We start from the raw sequence: 19,410 nt of genomic DNA on the forward strand, positions 1-19,410 counted from the left end.
GACTGACAGAAGAATTTCTCAATCATTTCTTTTGGTGTTGCATCATTATAGCTGACAGTGAAGAGGCAGACAGGAAGTGAGGGGAGAGAAACATGCACATGCAGGTTGTTGTATGCAGACTGAATGAGCACAGAACTTTTATACATAGATCACCTGTCTTGAGAGATGTGGCAATAAAATCTCTTTAAAATGACTTTTGGAACTTTTTACTGAGAATTTACAGGAAGGTTTTTCAGTTTAGACTTGAAGATAAAGTTTCTGACATTTAAGGAAATGTGTTTATTTGTGGTGTAGAGTTGGAAGTGAAGATTGAAACCACTCTCAAGTCCATCTGGTAAATACAAGACGACCTCATATTTACCAGTAACAAATAGCTTGAAAATAGACAGATATGGGAGTATAAATGGACTGCACTTATATAGCACTTCTCTAGTCCCATCGACCACTCAAAGTGCTTTACAATACAACCCACATTCACCCATTCACAAAGACACTCATACACCCATCAGAGGTAGTTTGGGGTTCAGCATCTTGCACAAGGACACATCAGCATGCAGACTGGAGGAGCCGGGGATTGAACCACTGACCCTCTGATTACTGGACGACCCACTCTACCTCCAGAAAGTCAACAAGTGTCTTTCCAAAAATCTCAAACTTTAAACATATTTCCAGTCATTGTGTTGTATTTTCAGTTGTCATATACAGATGATGCTGAAATATATTTGTCCCTTTAAATATTTCTGCAGCGTTTTATATGTTTTCTTGAGCTCCACCCATATAAGGTGACACACACTTGGATCTTTATAATCTGTATTTTAATGAAAATAAATGTGATGCATGAAAATAGTGACGCAACCTCTGATTCTACATACACACAATATAGACACACTTTTATACACACGCCTGCAGCCTTTCAGCACTCTGAGCTACTGCAAACAGACACACACACACACCTGGAGGTGGATGCCGGCCTGCTGACTCAGCTGTTTGTCTCTGTGTGTGACGACTCTGCTGCATCTTAAAAAACTCAATCTGGAGCCTCCAACACAATCGTTCTGCGAGCTGCGTCCTGACAGCAGCAGGCTGATCAAAGCCGTCCACTCAGCTCAGGTAAAGACTTGCAGCGTTATCACAGCAGCAGCTGGGACATGGCAGCTATCCTCAGAGTGCTGACGCTGTTGTTCTCTTCTGTCTGCAGCTGGTGGGGGGAGGGACATGATGCTCGCCCACATTTACCCAGCACCTTCAACAAATCCTATTTTGCATGTCGGACATGTTTGTAAAGGATTTGGCCCTCAGTGGCCCCCTGTTCTGAAGAGAAAGTCCTCCTGAATCAGGCAGGATTACATGCTGGAGCAGGGGACTCTGCAGTCAGCACAGAGAGACTCAGCAGATGAGAGCTGGACGTGATCAGACAGCAGAGGAAGAATTTAGTCCAGTCCAGATTCAAAAGCTTCTGATTTACATCTGGACACCTGCTTTCAGCTGAGGCCTGAATCCATCAAGACTTTAAAGAAGATTAGAGGAGGAGGAGGAGATTTTTCATCCCAATGTAGAAACGACAAGAATCAGAGCAGCTGACAGGTAACGCGCTGTTCTCCCCCGAACTAACTCATATATTTCAGGTGTTGTCATTAAATTTCGAGCATCAGTGTTTGTGAAACATAAATCCCTAATGATCACAAGTTTGCAACATCACATTATCCCCAAGGGCTCAAAATATTCCATCTGCTGGAGGACAAAAAAATGACTTTATTTTCCAAAGTTTTATTTATCTCGTGTCCTTTAATTTTGTTCGAACAAGGGAATAACTTCAGTGTTCTCTCTGTGATGATGTGTTTAAGTGCAACAAGCTGTGCCTCATAAAAGAAAATCATCTGAGAGTAATGTGATGAAGCATTTCATCACCATAGATGCAAAAAACTGCCTTACTGTAAGGTTACCATGGTGACGAGTCTGAAGTCAGCTGTTGGTTCGTCACTCAGCGAGGCAGTTAACAGGATGTAAATTCTGCAGCATACTTCATGATTACACATCTGTACACAGATTGGGTTCAGATTAGCCCTCATTTGATCGTCTCGCTACAGGAACCAGTCTGAGTAACGCAGGCTCGAGTCGACTGTTTACCATTTGCTAAATAAGTCGCTCAGTCGCAACACTGTGACACGATCGTTCAAATGCTGCCTCTGAGGGATGTGGCCCCTGCAGTGGGACACAGCTCCGGGGAGTGGGAGTGTACTTCAGCGTAAATGTGGACACCTGAAGGCAGCTGAAGAACTGATTATAGTCCAGTTTGCACTCGACAAACTCTTCTTCTGCAATACAAAGTGATGAAGTTTTAGAAATTCTTCTTTGTTTATGAATTTCTAGGATTCCATGTAACCTTTGCTGTTATTGGCTTTCTTTGTAAAAGCTTGTAAGATGATACATTGCTATTATTATCAGGTTGTGAATATCTCCTGTCTGAGCTGAATATATCTTCAAAGCTGAAAAGTTTGGGAGAAGGTTTAGGAGAGAGCTCTGCCTCCTCCTCTTCCAGCTGATTGTAGTTTAACTCCCGCTCTCATTTGACACTGATGAATTATCTCCTGTATTTTACAGTGATTACAAACACTCATTCACATTCATTGCTACACTCAACATGATCGAATGAATACTTGATTAATTACCAACTGACACTGTCAGATGCTTTGTGTTGTGGGGTCGATGGCTCGGGCCCCAAAATGATTACCCAGCGTGTTAATTGGCAGTCGGCACGGGTCAGAAATCCAGCTCATGAATATAAATGGAGGAGAGGTCAAGTGTTGGAGCGGCCCAAAGCAACAGCAGACCCTGTTAGCCCTCCAACAGGGAGGAGATCCTGGTCAACTGTGATGAAATAGAATACAATCTGTGGAGTGACGCCAGATTCATGTCTTTTCCTGGTCTAATCCAGTTTAAATGTCAGTGCAAATCCATGTTAATTTATCTGTTGTTATAACAGCCTCCACTCTTCTGGATTTGCTCGCATCAGTGAGATCCAACGCTGATGTTGGGTGATAACGTCTGGAGAAAGTCGTTCATCTATAACTTTCTCCCAGCGTGCATGAGATAGGATCCAGAAGTGTGACAGTACTTTACCAAACAAAACTTAACTTACTCACATATATTTTATATTATTGAACAAAACACAGTTGTGGTAACAGTGAATCCAGGAGCAATGTCTCCACCTGTAAAGACAGGCACTGACAGGTTTAGCCAGCTGTAACTAATGAACATTTAATCTTTGATTGGACCAAATTTCAAAATAAAATTCTAAAAATTTGGACAAAGATGCTCCTCTTGATAAAGAAGCACCACTCTCCATCATTTTGAAGTGTAAAATGGGTGTGTTTTGGGCGACAAGTACTCTTACCTGATGTGTGTTTGTGAGTGAGTGTGTGTGGTGGGGGTTTTCAGATCTAGGACATGTACTTGTATATGCATGTGTGTGTGTTTAGTGTGTTGGGGGTGGGGGGGGTTGGCTTGGGTTATGCAGTGATTGCACATATGTATGTAGCTGAACTTGTGCCGACTAGTTTTTATGGTGTAAAAATGACTGTGTTTTGGAAGCTGTGTCTGCAACTTTGTGTTGTAATTGTAATCTTGTACTGTTTGGGATCAGCTGGGGTGGTAAACTGGGATGATATTGCTTGTAAGTTTGACCTGGTTTTTATATTCCATTTACATCTTTTCTGCTTTTATGTACCTGCTCAGGGACAACAGGCCGAAATAAGCTTTTTTTTTTTTTTTTTTTTTTACTATAACCTGGTACAATGCATCTCTCCTTGTTTATACAGATTACTGTTTAATTGTGCACTGTCCCTGCCTAAATAAATAAAACTTTTCATGCTTTAAGTACATTTTGATGGAAATACTTTTGCTACACATTAACAGTTTTGAACACAGGCTCTTCACTTGTAATGGGAAATTTTTACACTGTGTTACTGCTACTTTATTTATTAAGTAAAGGATCTGAGCAGAAGCTCCACACACTGTATCTGCAGCACAGGAAAAAAAAGAGGATGTTTCTGCTGCCTGAAGTCACTGTGAGCCTCCTCAGAGCAGCTGAGTCAGGAGCAAAGAATTTAACCTAATCATGGTTTTGTAGTTTTGGGGGCTTCTGACTGCCGGGCAGAAGCAGAGAAACACATTAGATTTCCATGATGTGATTTTGGTCAATGCTCCAGGGGGAGGATTAGAGGTGTGTGTTTGTGTGTGTGTGTGTGTGTTGGACTATAGAGGAAAGAGGTTTTGAGGAGCAAATGATTAACTTGCCAAGTCAAGTCAAGTTAATTTTGTTGCCCAAAGTCACAAATCAGCCTCAAAGGGTTTCTTTGACCCACAGCTGGGCCACAGAAGGAAAGAAGGTAAGATAAGGAGAGGGGGAGGCAGTGAAGGGAAGAAGGAGGTAGAGAAGGAACGAGTAGAGTAGAGGGAAAGAAGGAGATAGAGGAGGTGGTATTGAAAGGTAAGAAGGAAAGGAAGAGATGAGGAAGGGAGAGAAGGGTACAAGCAGGTGGAGGATGAAATAAATTTGTGGTAAAGGAGGCAAAAGAGGAAGGGAAGAGGCAGAGAAGCAAAGGGAGAAGTAAGGATGGAAGGATGTGGGGAAGAAGGAGATATTGAAGGACAGAAGGAGGGAAAAAAGGAGAGGAGGACAGAAGGAAAAGAAGAATAGGAGAGAGAAAGAAAGAGAGAGTCAAAAAATTAAAAGAGGAAGAGGACAGGAAAAGGACACAAGGACTTAGACATGAAAGATGTTGTGAAGGGAAGAAGGAGGCAAAAAAGGAAAGATGGAGGTAGAGCAGAAATAGACGGAGAAGAGAAGGATATAAGGAGACAGAGGAGGAACAGAGCACGTGAAGAGTGAAAGAAATAAGGATTAAGGTTAAGGCATTAAGGCAATGAGGAGGCAGAGGATGAAAGGGAGAGGTAGTAAAGGAAAGAAGAAGACAAAAGAGGAGTTAAGGAGGCTGAGAAGGAGAGGAGGAGGCAGTGAAGGGAAGAAGGGGGTGGAGAAGGAAAAGATGAGGTAGTGAAGCAAAGAGAGCAGAGGAGAAGGAAGGAAGGAGATGGATGGTACTGAATAAGGTAAAGAAGGAAAGGAAGAGGTAAGGAAGGGTGGAGGTGGATGTTGAGAAGGAAAGGAGGAAAGAGAAGGAAATGGTGAGGCAGAGAATGAAAGGAGGAGGTTAAGAAGTTAAGGAAATGAGGATACAGAGGATCAAAGGAGGAGTGAAGAAAATAAGGAGGCAAAAGAGGAGAGAAGGATGCAGAGAAGGAAAGGAGGAGGTGGAGAAGAAAAGAGTGAAGGAAAGGGAGAGAAGGGAAAGAGGAATTATTGAGGGACAGAAGGAGGCAAAAAAGAGACGGGATAATAAAATCCACATTGACCTTTGACCCCGGCGCTTCCACCTGTGTTTCTCACCTGTGCACTTCTTGGGGCTGCCTGGTCTCTTGCCGTGCATCCCCAACTTACAGCCGAAGTTTTCCTCCCAGAACTCAGCGAACCAGACGTTCCTGCGGTTGTTGGACAGAGAGCGGCTCTTGAAGTAACGGTCGAACGCTGCAGGAAGAAGAGAAAAATCTCATTACAGCCCCGACCTGCGTCAGACATGGTCAGTCTGCCCCCCCCCACCTCTTTTCCCCAGCCTCACCGTCCACAGACGCCCTCTTGGGGAGGATGGTGACGGCGCCCTCAGCCACCCGCTCCTGCTGGACCACCGGAGAGATCTTAGAGCCCCAGCTGTCAGAGCCCACCCACAGGAAGTGACCCGTCAGGTTGTTACGCTTCGCCGCATCCAGGATTCGCCTGCCGGGGTCACAGGTGAGACAGATGAGAAAGCCAATCAGAGAGAGCCGAGAACTTCCCAACACAAAGAACTGGACAAATCAACACTCTGTCCTGAGGATGGTGTTAGTCAGAGGTGAAAAGTAACTAAGTACAGGTACATAAGTGATTGTTGAGGTATTTGTACTTCACTTGAATGTTTCCTCTTTATGCCACTTTATACTTGAACTCTTATAGTTTTAGTTACTTTGCAGATTCAGGTTAATGATGTAAAATATAAGCAACCAATATATTAGAATGCATTATTATAGGTCAGGATAAGTCTGTGTTGATCCTGGGGGGAAATTAACAAGCTAACCAGCAGAAGATACAGTAATTAAAATTAGCTTCACTGTAACCAGCTGCAACATTAAAGTGATCTACGCATTAATTTCACTGTATTTTTTACTTCAGTAATTTTTTTTGACATCATCCTGAGGGAACATGAATGTATCAGTGTCACTGAGACACAACTGTCAACGTTCTGCGTTTTTCAGAGGCCATTTATTCATATTAGGAACATGAGAGATGATCAGTCTGGTGCTTTATAGTCTCATCTGTAGATTAACATCAGCTGTTACACTGTTAAGAGTGTGTGTGTGTGTGTGTGTGTGTGAGTGTGAGCAAGATGCTCTCAATTTGCTCAGATAATTGTAAGCTTGTTATCTTAATCTTCACTCAACAGTTGGAGGATGAACTGATTAGATACAGTGAGAACATACAGATACAGATGTGAGTTTATACTTCAGTCGAACAGTAAAAATGTGTGTGTGTGTGTGTGTGTGTGTGTGTGTGTGTGAGACAGAGAGAGAGAGAGAAAGAGAGAGAGAGAGAGAGAGAGTCCTCTGTTATATTTGGAGACTAATTTCAGATGAATTGCGGAGAAGCTGTTTTCACTGCAGTGTCCTTCAGAAAACTAATTATTTTCATTTTTGTCTGTTTATTTGTTGTTTAAAAAGTAAAAATTGGAATAAAAAAATTTGTGTGCTGGGTAAAAAAAATCTTCAAAAATTCAATAACATCATCATTTATTATTTTTTAAAGTGAAGACGTTACAAGGACTATGGTTCATATCATCATTAGCTTTCTGAAGACTGAGGTGTGCTCCTAAAAATGGTTATTGTAAATTAATTCTAATTAACATTTCTTGTAATAAATTATGAGTGTGAGTGTGTGTGTGTGTGTGTGTGTGTGTGTGTGTGTGTGTGTGTGTGTGAGGACTAGAACTGAAAATTAGTTTAAACTGATCCACTTAAAAAAATGTGAAAATTTAAAAAATGCATGAAAATGTAATTGTAGGATAAATCAATCATAGATCAATGAAATGACCCTAAATTCCCATCCATCCATCATGATCTCATTCTTTGGTCATTACCCCCCCCCCCCCCCCCCCCCCCCCCCTTCATTAAACTCACACCTGTGTGGGTGTGTGTTTGTTTGCGCATGTGTGTGTTTGTACCGGATGTCGTCCTCGTTGGCAAACATGATGACGGCGCGGGCGTTGGGCGTCTCCACCAGACGGAGGACGATCTTGTCGAACTCGCCGGGTCTCGGCTCCCGAGGAATCTTCAGAGACTGAGCGATACAGACCCCACCTGAGAGAGAGAGACAGGAGGAGAGTGAGATGTAGACATCAGTCAGGAGCATCGACTGTATATAAAAAGGTCAAGATGTGTTCTGGGATCAGCCTGGACGATGTTTCAGTCCTTTGAGAGGTAACTGTGACAGATTGTCACAATGTGAGAGATGCACAGAGGTGATGGGTAAGTGTCCATTCAAACTGAAACCAGTTAAACCAATGCACAGGGCTGCATCCGTGTTGGGGTTGTTCAATGTAACAGTGAAACATGAAATCTGATCCAGGAAGTCCAGCAGGAGAAACATATTATGGAGCGTACTGCAAAACAATCGTCCTGCTCTACATGAGTCAACAGTGAACTTTCTTTCAGGTTCCTGCTGACATGTATCTCTGCTGTTCAGCAGTGTGAACATCTGGCAGCAAACATGTTAACACATCTGCTTCTATCTGTTAATCTGTTAATGAACATCACTCCTGTTTATCTGTTGAGAGTTTTATTGTTTTCTCTGTCTGCTTTGTTATGTCTCTGCCGTAATGTTTTAATTAACGTCACTGTTTGTCTGGTTATTTTCTTCACTCTGCTGCTGTGACGTTTCACCGCAGAGATCATTAAACTTTCATCTGCAGCCACTGGCACAAAGGTCAGGGGGTTTATTAACGCTGCCAGACACTAAATACTGTCAGATTATCACTAACATTCACTGAGGGGAGTCAACCAGGGGGATTCCTACATACAACAGCAGTAGAAATACAGTTACTGCCTGGTGGCTGCAGGAAATATGGTCACAATCTCCCCTCACTGAATTACAGCATTGAATAACAGCCAGAAGTGTTTTTGCAGAACATTATGTTGTCACAGTGAAGTTGACCTTTGACCATTTAGATATAAAATGTCATCACTTCATTTTATCCTTATAGACATTTGTGTCAAACTGTGTCAAAATTAGTTTGTGAATTCATGAGTTATGGCAAAAAAACATGTTTTGTGAGGTCACAGTGACCTTGACCTTTGACCTTTGACAACCAAAATCAGTTCATCCTCAAGTACAAGTGAATGTTTGTGCCATTTTAGACAGAACTCCCTCATGGTGTTACTGAGATATCACGTTCACATGGGACATACGGCTTCGAGGAATAAAAATGTAAAATGTAATACCCACGTCATTCAAACCTTTATTTATACAGGGAAGGCCATCTTTTTCAAGGAAGCACTGACACAAAATATATAATATGAAAAACAATAATCCACAAATGTAAAAGCAATTTTAAGCGGATAAGAAATAAACAATGTAATGTATAAAAACAATAAAAGCCACACATGAAAGCAATAAAACATAAAACATAAGTTGATAAAAGAAAACAAAGAATTCACACTTGACAACAAAAATACGGATGACAGGCTTGCAATGGGAAGAAACCTCTTAAGCCCATGCTTGGTGCTAAAACTGGGGCTGTGACAACCTCTACTTAGATTTAGTCTGAACGAGCCAATCAGTGATTCAAACCCCAGCACTGTTGGTCCTGGCCACTTGAAAAGCTCGACCTATGGCTGGAAGTCTCACAGGTTTCGTGGGGACGTGTGGAAGTGTCCATGTGGTGTGTTTTTTGTGTTATATCATTAACATGTATTTCTTGTTCCATCTCCTGACAGGAAAATATCAACCAATGAGGCCCGCACAGTGTGTTGTTGAAATTTCTTCAGGGCACCTTTCCCTGCATAGGTGTAGGACATTTATGTTTGTCTTTGCATGACTAAAAGTTTTCAGGATCAGGAACCAAAACCAGAACCAGGTTTGAATGTGTGAAATAACAAGTAGCACTCCTGATATTGTGCAAAGTTTCGGTGGTTAAAAAGTGCCACAGGGATTAAAAACGCTGCTGGTCTCTGAATTCTCAGAACAGTTTGAAAGTCAATGAACTGATTGGGGTTTGAAGGTTCATCTTTGACATAGTTGTTTTGAAAAAATGACAATAAAGCTGGTATTTTTCTGAAGCTTTCAGCCATATCACATGGCCTTCAACAACTGATGTAATTTGCTCAGTTGTCACTCAGGTACAAATTGTTTTTTTTAAAGGCTTAAAAGCAGCTTTGATTTTTTAGTTTCTGAGAAAAATGGCATTAATAGAGACCCAAGGTTTTTACATGATCATAACAATTTAGCTTTTTCTTTATTGCAGCTTTATTCATGTCCTTTAATATTACGACTGGTTGTTCCATTTTCTTCTTTCTGCTGCTGCAATCAGCTGACTTCCTTCAAGGTTCAGTAATGAAAGTTGAGGTTTTCTCTTGGTCTCCTCCTCGTCACATCATTAAACTCTCCGCTTCATCCTCGCTGGCGGCTTCGCTGCTAAAAACACACTTCAAGTTTGTGATATTGTTCCTGCAGCGTTGCCCCTGGGACAAGAAAACCAGAGCAGTGGTGGAGTTTTGAAGATGAGGTTGGAGCGTCTGACATAAAATGAAATCATGTACAGTAGAGGCTGAAGTAGAACCAACCCACAGGGTGTAAGCTGTTCCTACTTAATTGGCTCTGGAGAGGATTTTTTTATTTATTTAGAGTTTGGCCGGAAAGACTCTGCCGACCGACTGTCGCAGGAAAGCTCGAGGGAAAAAGAAAGAGTCACAGCTCAAAATAATCAGGTCTGCTTGGTCTGACCTCGATTGTTTAAACAGCATCTGAGATGTTTTTTTAAGGAGGTGCTGGGTTTTAAGATTACTGCAGCAAAGGAGATAAAATGATAAAAACTTATCTTGACAATACTGGAGATATACAGATACAGAGATATACGGCGCTGTATCTGTACTCATAGGACACCAAGCCGGCAGATAATCTTTCTGATACTTCTTGCAAATCAAAGATGAAACTTCATGTAATGGAAAAAAACAACTTTTCCTGTTTAGCATTTATAGTAGGCCAGTCCAGCCCAAATACTGCGATATATATTATTATTGTATTATCTTTTTTTCCTTCTTCTTTTGCAGCTGTTTTTTTAATAATATATAATTATCCATCCATAGACTATCTATACCACATATCCATACAGGGTCACGGGGGAGCTGGAGCCAACCCCAGATGACACTGGGTGAGTTTCAGGAATAAGCGATGCCACTTTACAGAAGTTAAGTTTTATTTGTCACATGCCAAAGTACAGTATACACACACATACAATGTACAGTAAGCAAAGCAGTGCAGTGAGGGTCAGACTCGGCAGCAGGGCAAACTGTGCAAAACTGCAATTCTTTTTCTATATTATAAAAAACAACTAGATTATAGTACAAAAATACTGTCTATATATATTGTATATTTTATATTATTTTACATAGATATGAATTATAAGCAGTATGTAAACACTTAATTAACATTCTAAGTGTTTAAATGTATGTAAATATAACTCCTCCTGTGGATGAGTGGAGGCAGTATATTGAAAACATACTTCTGTTCCTTAGTAAACAATTAAAATGTTCTTATGTCTGTTTACAGCTACATTATAGTGTTACAAACCATTAAGTAAGTGTTTGTGGTCATGAATGCTAAATAAGGGAATCAGAAGTAAGATATCGTCGTCGTATCTGAATCAGAAACAAGCGTCTGATCGATGAGACCTGTGTCTGTCTGGTGACTGAGATCGAGAGTGAGGTCACAGCATGACTCTGTCATTGTTCCTCCACTTACCTCGTTCACGTCTTGTTCAGACCGAGGTCACCATGACAACAGAAGCCATCACATAAAGGTGAATGACTGAGTTTTTTCACTCACATACAATAAAGATTTAAAAACCCAATGATCCAAACTCAGACCTCTGCTTTTTCTTTGTGAAGAGGTATGATAAGTAAAATATTATCATCACAGCTGGAGCTTGGACCATTGCTGAGCAACTGTGTGAAAATAATGTAATAAAGTCAACTATTTCTTAGCTTGAACTCTGTGTGCAACAATTTTAAGAGCAAATCTAAATAGAGAGACTGTGCTTAGGCACAACTGTGCTTTGAGCTAAATGCTAATATCAGCATTTTACCATGCTAACAATAACATGCGAACAAAGTGATGACAAGCAGGTGTAATGTTGACGTGGCACTGGAGAAAAAGTCAAGTTTCATGCCGTGGGGAACATGAATGTCTGTAACCAGCATTACAATCATCTCATAGTGATGATAGTTCGGGTTATAGTAAGTGAGGTTATATATAGTCAGTATATTACCTGCAGTATATTCAGGTGGCACCAGCCTCAAAAACATGTTTTAGCCACTTTAAAAAATGTCTACAGAAACCGAACTAATATCAGTTGAAGTGAAAGTTATGTTTTGAATATTTTTACAGCTTTATCTTGCTGTCAAACAGCCCTTTCATTTGACACTACATACACTCAACAGTTGAACTACTGCATTCCTACACACAATAATGGAGAATAAAATTCGCAACAATAGAAATTAATGATGACTGAAAATGCACTTTGGTTTGAATGAAGAAGTTCCTTTAAAATTACCATTAAATTACACAGGTCTTTCTGGGAAACGTCAGAGAAAATTATTAAGAGATGACAGACCTTTAATATTAAGTGTTACCACCACTTCCCTGTTGAAGCAACAGTGTAGTAAAGAGACTGTATAATATCACAGAAATGTCATGGGGTGGAAGTTTTATCTCCGGCAAAGAAAGAGGAGCTGTCTGTTCAGGCTGATCTCGAAGGCTGACAAAGGATGGAGATAAAAACATTTAACACCCTGCTGCCATTATCATCACCGCGCCATCAGCAGCGGAGCCAAGAGGCCGTCTGCACTCTCTCCCTAAAGACACAGCTCCATTCAGATGCTTTCAGAGAAAAATTGATTCCATTCTGAGCTCATTCCTGTATTACACAGGTCCATCAGGGCATCAGATTGGAGCTGCGGCGTTTTCTTGTACGGGTTCTTTTTTTAGTGATGGTTTTGGGATTATGTATTTGAAGGTCGGGCTGCTGAGAGCGTGATTACTGAGAAGACTTTTTATTCTTTATTCATCTCGGTTCCTTGTTTCTTGACAGCGGAAGGTAGTTTCAAATTAAAGTAATGAAAGACTGCAGTTGTGAGTGTGTTAACCATGACAGCTGAAGGTAAAATGTTTTTTTTTTTTTCCTGTGTGCAGACAACAATTATATACCTGGCACTCACAAAACTAAAATATAAACATTTTCCTTTTAAAGGTCCCATACAGTCTAAAGGTAGATGTCCATGTGTTTGTGATTATAAAGCAGGTCTAGGTTCTATATTAATACTGTGAAAGTATCAAAGCCTCAGTCCACAGAGAAATACACACAGCCTGTATTCAGAAACTGAGCCTTAAAACCAGCCATCAGGACTTCTGGAACTTTGTGATGTCACAACAAAGCAGTCATCGCCCTCAGAGCCTCTCTTCTGATTGGCTCACCAACCTGTTGTTACTCGAGCTCCAGAGAGAAGCCTCAGAGAGGAGATGTAAAACTACACTGAGATGGTTTTTTGTTCTTAAAACCACAAATATATCTTCTTATGGAGATCAACACTTCAGATAAAACACAGGAGAAGCGTTAAATATGGGACCTTTAAGTAACATTTAAGTAAGTTTAACATGACTCCTAATTCATTCTTAAGTGTTTTTTGTGTGTGAAAAAAGGCAGACATTAAAAATCAAACGAGTAAGAGCTGAATGAAGAGGACCTCCAGTCTCCAGAGGCTGGAAAGGAGACAAATTCTCCAAAGATCCCAAACACACAAATACAACCATCACACAAGAGTTTTTAAGGAAGAAAAAAATGAAAACTATAATCTGGGCCAAGTCTGCCCCCTGACTTGAATCCAATTGAACATCTTTGGAGTATTTTGAAGAGGAAGAAAAACCCTCCAGCAAAAAGCAGCTGAGAGGAATCCTCTGTGAAGACGAAGAGGGGGATCGAATCTGTCATCAAAAATAAAGGCAGACAGAAAATGTTACAAAATAAAAGTCTGGAAACTGACTAAAGAAGGGTGTATGTGCTTTTGTTGCAGATGGCTCATTAATACAGATCATTCATTATAGTTTAATCCTGTCAGACATTTCTGTTTTTCGGAGGCATTGGCTTCTTTTTTCCTGGGCTTTGGCCAAAATCAAATACATTTGTGTTAAAAAGACAGAATTTGTAATTACTACTTACGTAGTTTTGTTGTAAACTGTCCAACTTGGATCAAACCTTTGTGTCAAATGTAACATTTGTTGGTGGTTTTGACATCTGATCCTCTCTGGTTTGAACAGCTGGTATTTATCCGTCTCTCCTGTTTGACCTCACTCGCTGTTGCCTTCATGTTTAAACTACATCCATTTGTCCTGTGTAGTGTCTGACACCTGCTCCAGAGTTAAAGCTTTAACTTGAGAGCTCTGCATCTCAGCGCTGCTGCAGATCTTATTTGCATGCGAATATGAGACGCAGTGTACAGAGTGTGAGATGCTGTTCACTTCAGTGTGAGCTGGTAATATTTAAAGCTGACATGTTGAGATGAAGACGTTAACACGTGGGATCTCGAGGAATTCATTGTGAGCTGTAATGACGCCTCAGGGAGATTTTAGAAACAAGTCACTGTTATTACGAACAATGAAAATTAGCTATTAAGCCATTTGCTCCTCAATGACTATTTTAAAGCTGATTTCTTGATCTTTTACATCATTAGGATTCATCTTCTGGTCACCATGAACATCAGAAATCCTCTCGAGCCTTTAAATCATGGTTAACATCTTTCAATCTGGACCAACCGACCAACAAACAAACTGACCATCTGTAAAAAACATTCCAAACTATGCATAAAATTTGTATTAGATCAGCATCATTTTCAACATTTGTTTTAGCTACACCATAGTTTTAGTACTTTTCGCACACAGAATCAGTTTAACATTAGAGAATCACTTTTAGTTGTGTCCTTCTGACGTAGCTAAAGCTCTAACGATCATCATCAGACCCACAGTGAATCAGTGATAAACCGCATTGACAGAAAATTCCTCCTTAGCGAATGAATGATGCTCAATTAAACCAGCCTGTCTCTGCAAGACTGTCTTTCAGCAAAGGGCGCCAGCTACATCTGCAGCTGGAGATGAAAAACCACATTTGTATGTAATCTCACTTTCTGCACAAAATGCCCTTCAGTCCTTCGGAACACCAAACCCAGACAGGTTGGGTGTGAAAGCATCTTGTGTGTTCTCAGACCTCAGCTATGAACTTGGTGAGCACAGCGTTGTTATTACTGATGAGACTGATCAGAGACTACTAAACATGAGAAGTTTGAATTAGCTGAAATTAAGATTTAAATGTCTACTGTCTCTTCTTGTTTTTAATATTTCAACCTTTGCGTGTGTCATCTTTGAGGGTATCTCAGAACATGTCGGAGATGATTCCTGCTCAGAAAAACCCAACAGTTATTTATTTCCTATCATGGATTAAAGGGTGTCTCTGTCAATACACAACTATGTGGTGTTATTGCATTAGGTATCACTGACATCTGAACTGTGTGTTACAGCAGGTACCTAACCCCCCTCTTTAACATCTGTCAGTCATTTGTCTGTCAAACGACACTGAAGGTTTTCCTTCTTAAAGATGCACAAAGCTGTGATTCTCCTGCTGCTCTGTGAAGTCAACAGGCTGAAAAGCTTCAGCTCCTCTGGTTCTCTGGTGTTGTTTTCAAAGGATAAATCTTGTGTTATTCTACATTTTTCTTGTTGTCAACAAATCCCATGAAAAGACCAAACCCAGAAACACTACCCTGTCTGTGCGCTCAGCTTCAAGCACAGTGGTTCCTGAGGACGATATAAACTCGCAAATATATTGTTTAATTTTTAAATCAAAACTCAGTAATTTCATGAAACAGGTGGACACTGTAGTTACCAGCAAACGATACTCACACAGGAGGAATCAGTGTATTTATTGGGGACTATTTTCAGCAGTGGATTAATCCACATTTGGTGCAGCAGGATGGAATATAACGTTGGACTGAGCCAAAATAAACAAGTGTGTGTGTTTGTGATAATGACGCTCACCAGGTGTGGCTCAGTGATGTGGGTTTAGTAGGTTTTGGTTGAGTGTGGCCCTTAATTTCAGAGCACTCCTTCAAAATAAAGGTCATTAAATTTTCTTTCTGTTTTGTCTTATAAAACATAAACAAAAAAAAAAACAACCATGAACCATCAGCTGTTGCCATGGTGACGTGGCAACACCACTACCTTAACACCCTCTCTCTTTACATCCCGGCGGCTGTGTGTAATCTAATAACATGTTGGAAGCTCTTTATCAGTAATAGGTTTATAAGAATGTGGAGACATTTCACATTAACTTTATCTCCAGAGATCTGGGTGAGGATGAAGCTCCGCTGACCTCCACTCTCCTGAATCCCATTTAATTCAATGAAGCTCCGAACTGATTTTATCTCTCAGCACAACAGAACAAACCGTACAATCTGCTCACGCTCTCACAACATCAGAAAGTTTTTGATTATTAGAATACACGGCCAGCGCTCAGAGACTCTTATCTCTTCCAAACAACTTTTACTTTTCTCCTTTTCTTTTGTATTTTATTATTTCTTTCATTATCTTCACTTATTCAAGCATCAAGCTCCTTCAATGCCCTTTTTTCACTTATTTTATGAAATATAATGTTGTTTTGTGCAGTTCAGAGACAAAACAAACAACAAAGAGGTGCAGGAGTAGATTCATCAATATTTGTTATAGGAAAAAGGTTGTACTACACAACGCACTCTCCAAGCTATGAGATCAGTTATATGAAGGCGGCCTGGGTGCAGATATGAGTTCTCGCTCTTTTATTGACCCCCCCGCCCCCCGCTGTGGTGTTGCTGCCCTCGACCTGGGGTGGACCATGTTTGTTGACAGGTCTGCCAGCACTGCCAAACTAATCTGCATATTAATGTCTGTTAGAAACATCGAGTGTAACAGCAAAGGCCAGTGGGTCACATGTCACTGCCCAGATGATGTTAATGCCAGGTGTAAATGGGGCCAATGCAGCGCTGCACTGATGCTCAACTCATCCAGTATGAATGTAATCCTTGGTCAGCCAGCGCTGGGTAAACCCACAGAGATCCATGTTGGAATACAGCGAGTATGTTCGGAAGACCGCTCAGTCACTGGTGGACCAACCGAACAGGTATTCAGCGCTGAGGTTCAAACAGAATTAAAATGACCGATTAAGGCTGGAAGCATCGTTCCTTGTTTAAAGTTACACGTTCACTTGCTGCAAATCTGCACAGACAAGAGTTTTATTAGTAACTATAGAAGTTTACAGCGGAGCCGACACACACACACACACACACACACACACACCTCCCACATCTCAACAATGCCTCAAACAAGCTGAGCGATTTAGTCTTCTCTCAGGCGAAGAGTTTGTAATGAAAAACAAAAACTAGATTCTCATCAGTGAGAGAATAAAGAAACAGCCATGTGAACGTTTCCCAGCGCAAGAAATCACTCTAGATTCTTCCTTTAACTATTAACTTTACTGTTTGCTTTTTATCATTATTATATGTCATGTAATTGCACGTAACATTACTGATCTTTTCTGCACAGTGTTCTAGTTCGAGTTGTTTCGTACATTGCTCACTCGACTCTTGATCCGTACAAAGGAAGCCAAAGAGAGAGAGTGATGAACCAGGTGAGGCTCCCAGGAGCCTCGAGGAGTAACTGCTGCAGATGAGTGTGGACGTAATAAAGATGGACACTCATGACATGATTTTAATGAGGTTTAGTTGGGACTTTTCCAACAGAGTAAAAACCAATGTGCTAAATGTGCTGCCGAGGCTTTTTCTGCTGCGCTCAAATGCACTAAATTAACTTCGGGTGACAGAGTGGGATCAGTAATCGGTTAACAGACTCTGCAGGAAATGTTGTCATGTGCCATTTACAATACACACACACACACACACACACAGATGCACGCACGCACACCGCTCGCAGATGTGATAATGTGGGAATATGCGCCCGTTTCCTTGGAAACAGATAAGGAAATCCCTGCAGCTTCTAACAGGCTGAGGATTTACTTAAAGCCCCTGAGGGAACATCTCTGCTGTAAGCTGCTGGCCTGAACTGAAGGAGTTAATTCACTAAACACTTCAGATATACTTATTTCCAACAAGAAAATGAAAAACCTGCACCTGGAACTCATCATCCAAAGTGTCTTAAAAGATAAGGGGGAAAAAAAAGAGAATTCAGGTAAGGTGAAATTGTGTTGTGGACTGAAGTTTTAAGTGTTATATGTTTGACATTACTGAACATTCAGTTGAAGCTGGTGCCATTTTTCCTTTTGGTAGTTTTTGTTTGGTGCGACCGTCTGCTCATCTGCCCCGAGCAGCTCAACATTCACCTCAATTTCACAAAAATCCCTGTGAGCCTGAAACGGCTGGAGACAAAGACACACGCCTCAGCTTCAGAACAACACAACCTTTTTACTTTCCTGAAGCTAGTTTTTAATTCACTCACAAAAAGGAAAATGATGGTAGGTCAGTTTTTTTGCTCTTTTTGTCGACAGAATTATGGAGGTTGACAGGTGTTGCTGTCAAGGTGAAATGCTGAATCTGCACAATTCCTTGTTATGAAAGTTTGAATCTGTGCATAGATTTGTATAAAAAACTTTAAACCTTACAACAAATAATGGTGAAATCTGTTCATTAGATTTTGATATGTTGAGATACATGTAAATTAGGACAGAAACACAACGTGCTCAGCACAGATGGATAAAGAAAACATACTTTGTTCCCCATACGCACATACAATATATGTACATACAGTATACTGACTTTCCATATATGAAATATATGTATATATAAAATAAAAACATGTAAAACATACATGCAATATAAATATAATAATACATGTACATGTACAGACAGTACATTCTCAAATAAAAGCCAATATTCAAATATTGGTAAATCTTACAGCTGCTGAATGGAGGCTGTCATTGTAAATTCAGAAAACTGTACATTTCACCAGCACCAACTCAATCAGAGTCACTTCTTTTTCATAACTCTGCTGAAAACACACATTTTGCAATTATTGTGAAGCAACCGTCCATTGAACCCCACACTTTCTGTATTTTTTCAAATTAAAAGCCTAGCAGGAAAGGTTTTTAACTTAAGCGGCAGGAAGTATTGCGTTTACTTGAAAAAGAAAAGCAGAAGTGATAATGGTTGGGTAAAAACATATTTGTATTGCAAAGAGAAACTTGTGTTATAGATATAGACATTATACTGAATGTTTAGGACAACAGGTAAATAAGGAGAAAGTCGTAAATTTGCAGCTTACAAATTAAAAGAAAAACAAATCAGAAAACAAAAATGCTTCTAACTAAAATATCCTGGGCCTGTCTCTGATTAAAGCGTCCAATTAAAAGCCTGATCTCTGTAGTTGAGGTAATTTAAAATATGTACTGTGGTTTCCCAACATCGGTAACATGTGAAACCTTGAATGTATCTGGATTAACACAAAGCAGACATTTTTCTTTTCTGAATCACTGCACCCGGTCAGGAGGTTGAATATTAGTAAATGGTTGTAAATGTAAATGTGAGCGTGAAAACTGGATTTTTCAAGCTAAGGCCTTTGTGTACTACACACAAATACAACCTCTAATGTAGCGTAGTTTTAATGATGTGGAATCAAATGAAGCGTATCATAAAGGACACGAGACCAAAGAGAAGGAATAATACAATTTCACTTGGCTCCTCAGCTCAGCCAAGGAAAGCCTCACAGCGGGAGCCACTGAACTCAAAGGCGGACTGAATAAACATGGCCAGGAACATTCATAGGCACGTGTCAATGGAATTATTGCTAATAACAGATATCATTAAAGCTAGCCTCCGGCAAAGCCTTCAAACTGACCTTTCAATTAACAGTTCAGCGAGTGTTTATTGCTGTGTAACCCCCTGAAATCCTAAATGAGCATGACGGATAGAAACGGGACAAATGTGCCCACTCGCCTCTTTCATTCCTCGCCTTTGAGC

The 19,410-nt window shown here is 40.5% G+C and overlaps 1 protein-coding gene across 1 annotated transcript in view; it reads right to left on the reverse strand.

The window, feature by feature from the left end:
- Window positions 1-19,410, reverse strand: part of grm8b (glutamate receptor, metabotropic 8b) — a 120,595-nt gene that overhangs the window by 46,442 nt on the left and 54,743 nt on the right. Inside the window, exons 4-6 of the mRNA XM_071458530.1 lie at window positions 7,311-7,446; window positions 5,679-5,833; window positions 5,450-5,587 (exon numbers count right to left, since the gene is read on the reverse strand). Coding sequence (XP_071314631.1) covers window positions 5,450-5,587; window positions 5,679-5,833; window positions 7,311-7,446 — 429 coding nt within the window. The remainder of the gene's footprint in view (window positions 1-5,449; window positions 5,588-5,678; window positions 5,834-7,310; window positions 7,447-19,410) is intronic.

This window comes from Trachinotus anak, unplaced genomic scaffold (assembly GCF_046630095.1).
Source record: "Trachinotus anak isolate AG129_WGS33_773 ecotype Australia unplaced genomic scaffold, CSIRO_AGI_Tana_v1 ptg000002l, whole genome shotgun sequence".
Lineage (NCBI taxonomy): Eukaryota > Metazoa > Chordata > Actinopteri > Carangiformes > Carangidae > Trachinotus > Trachinotus anak.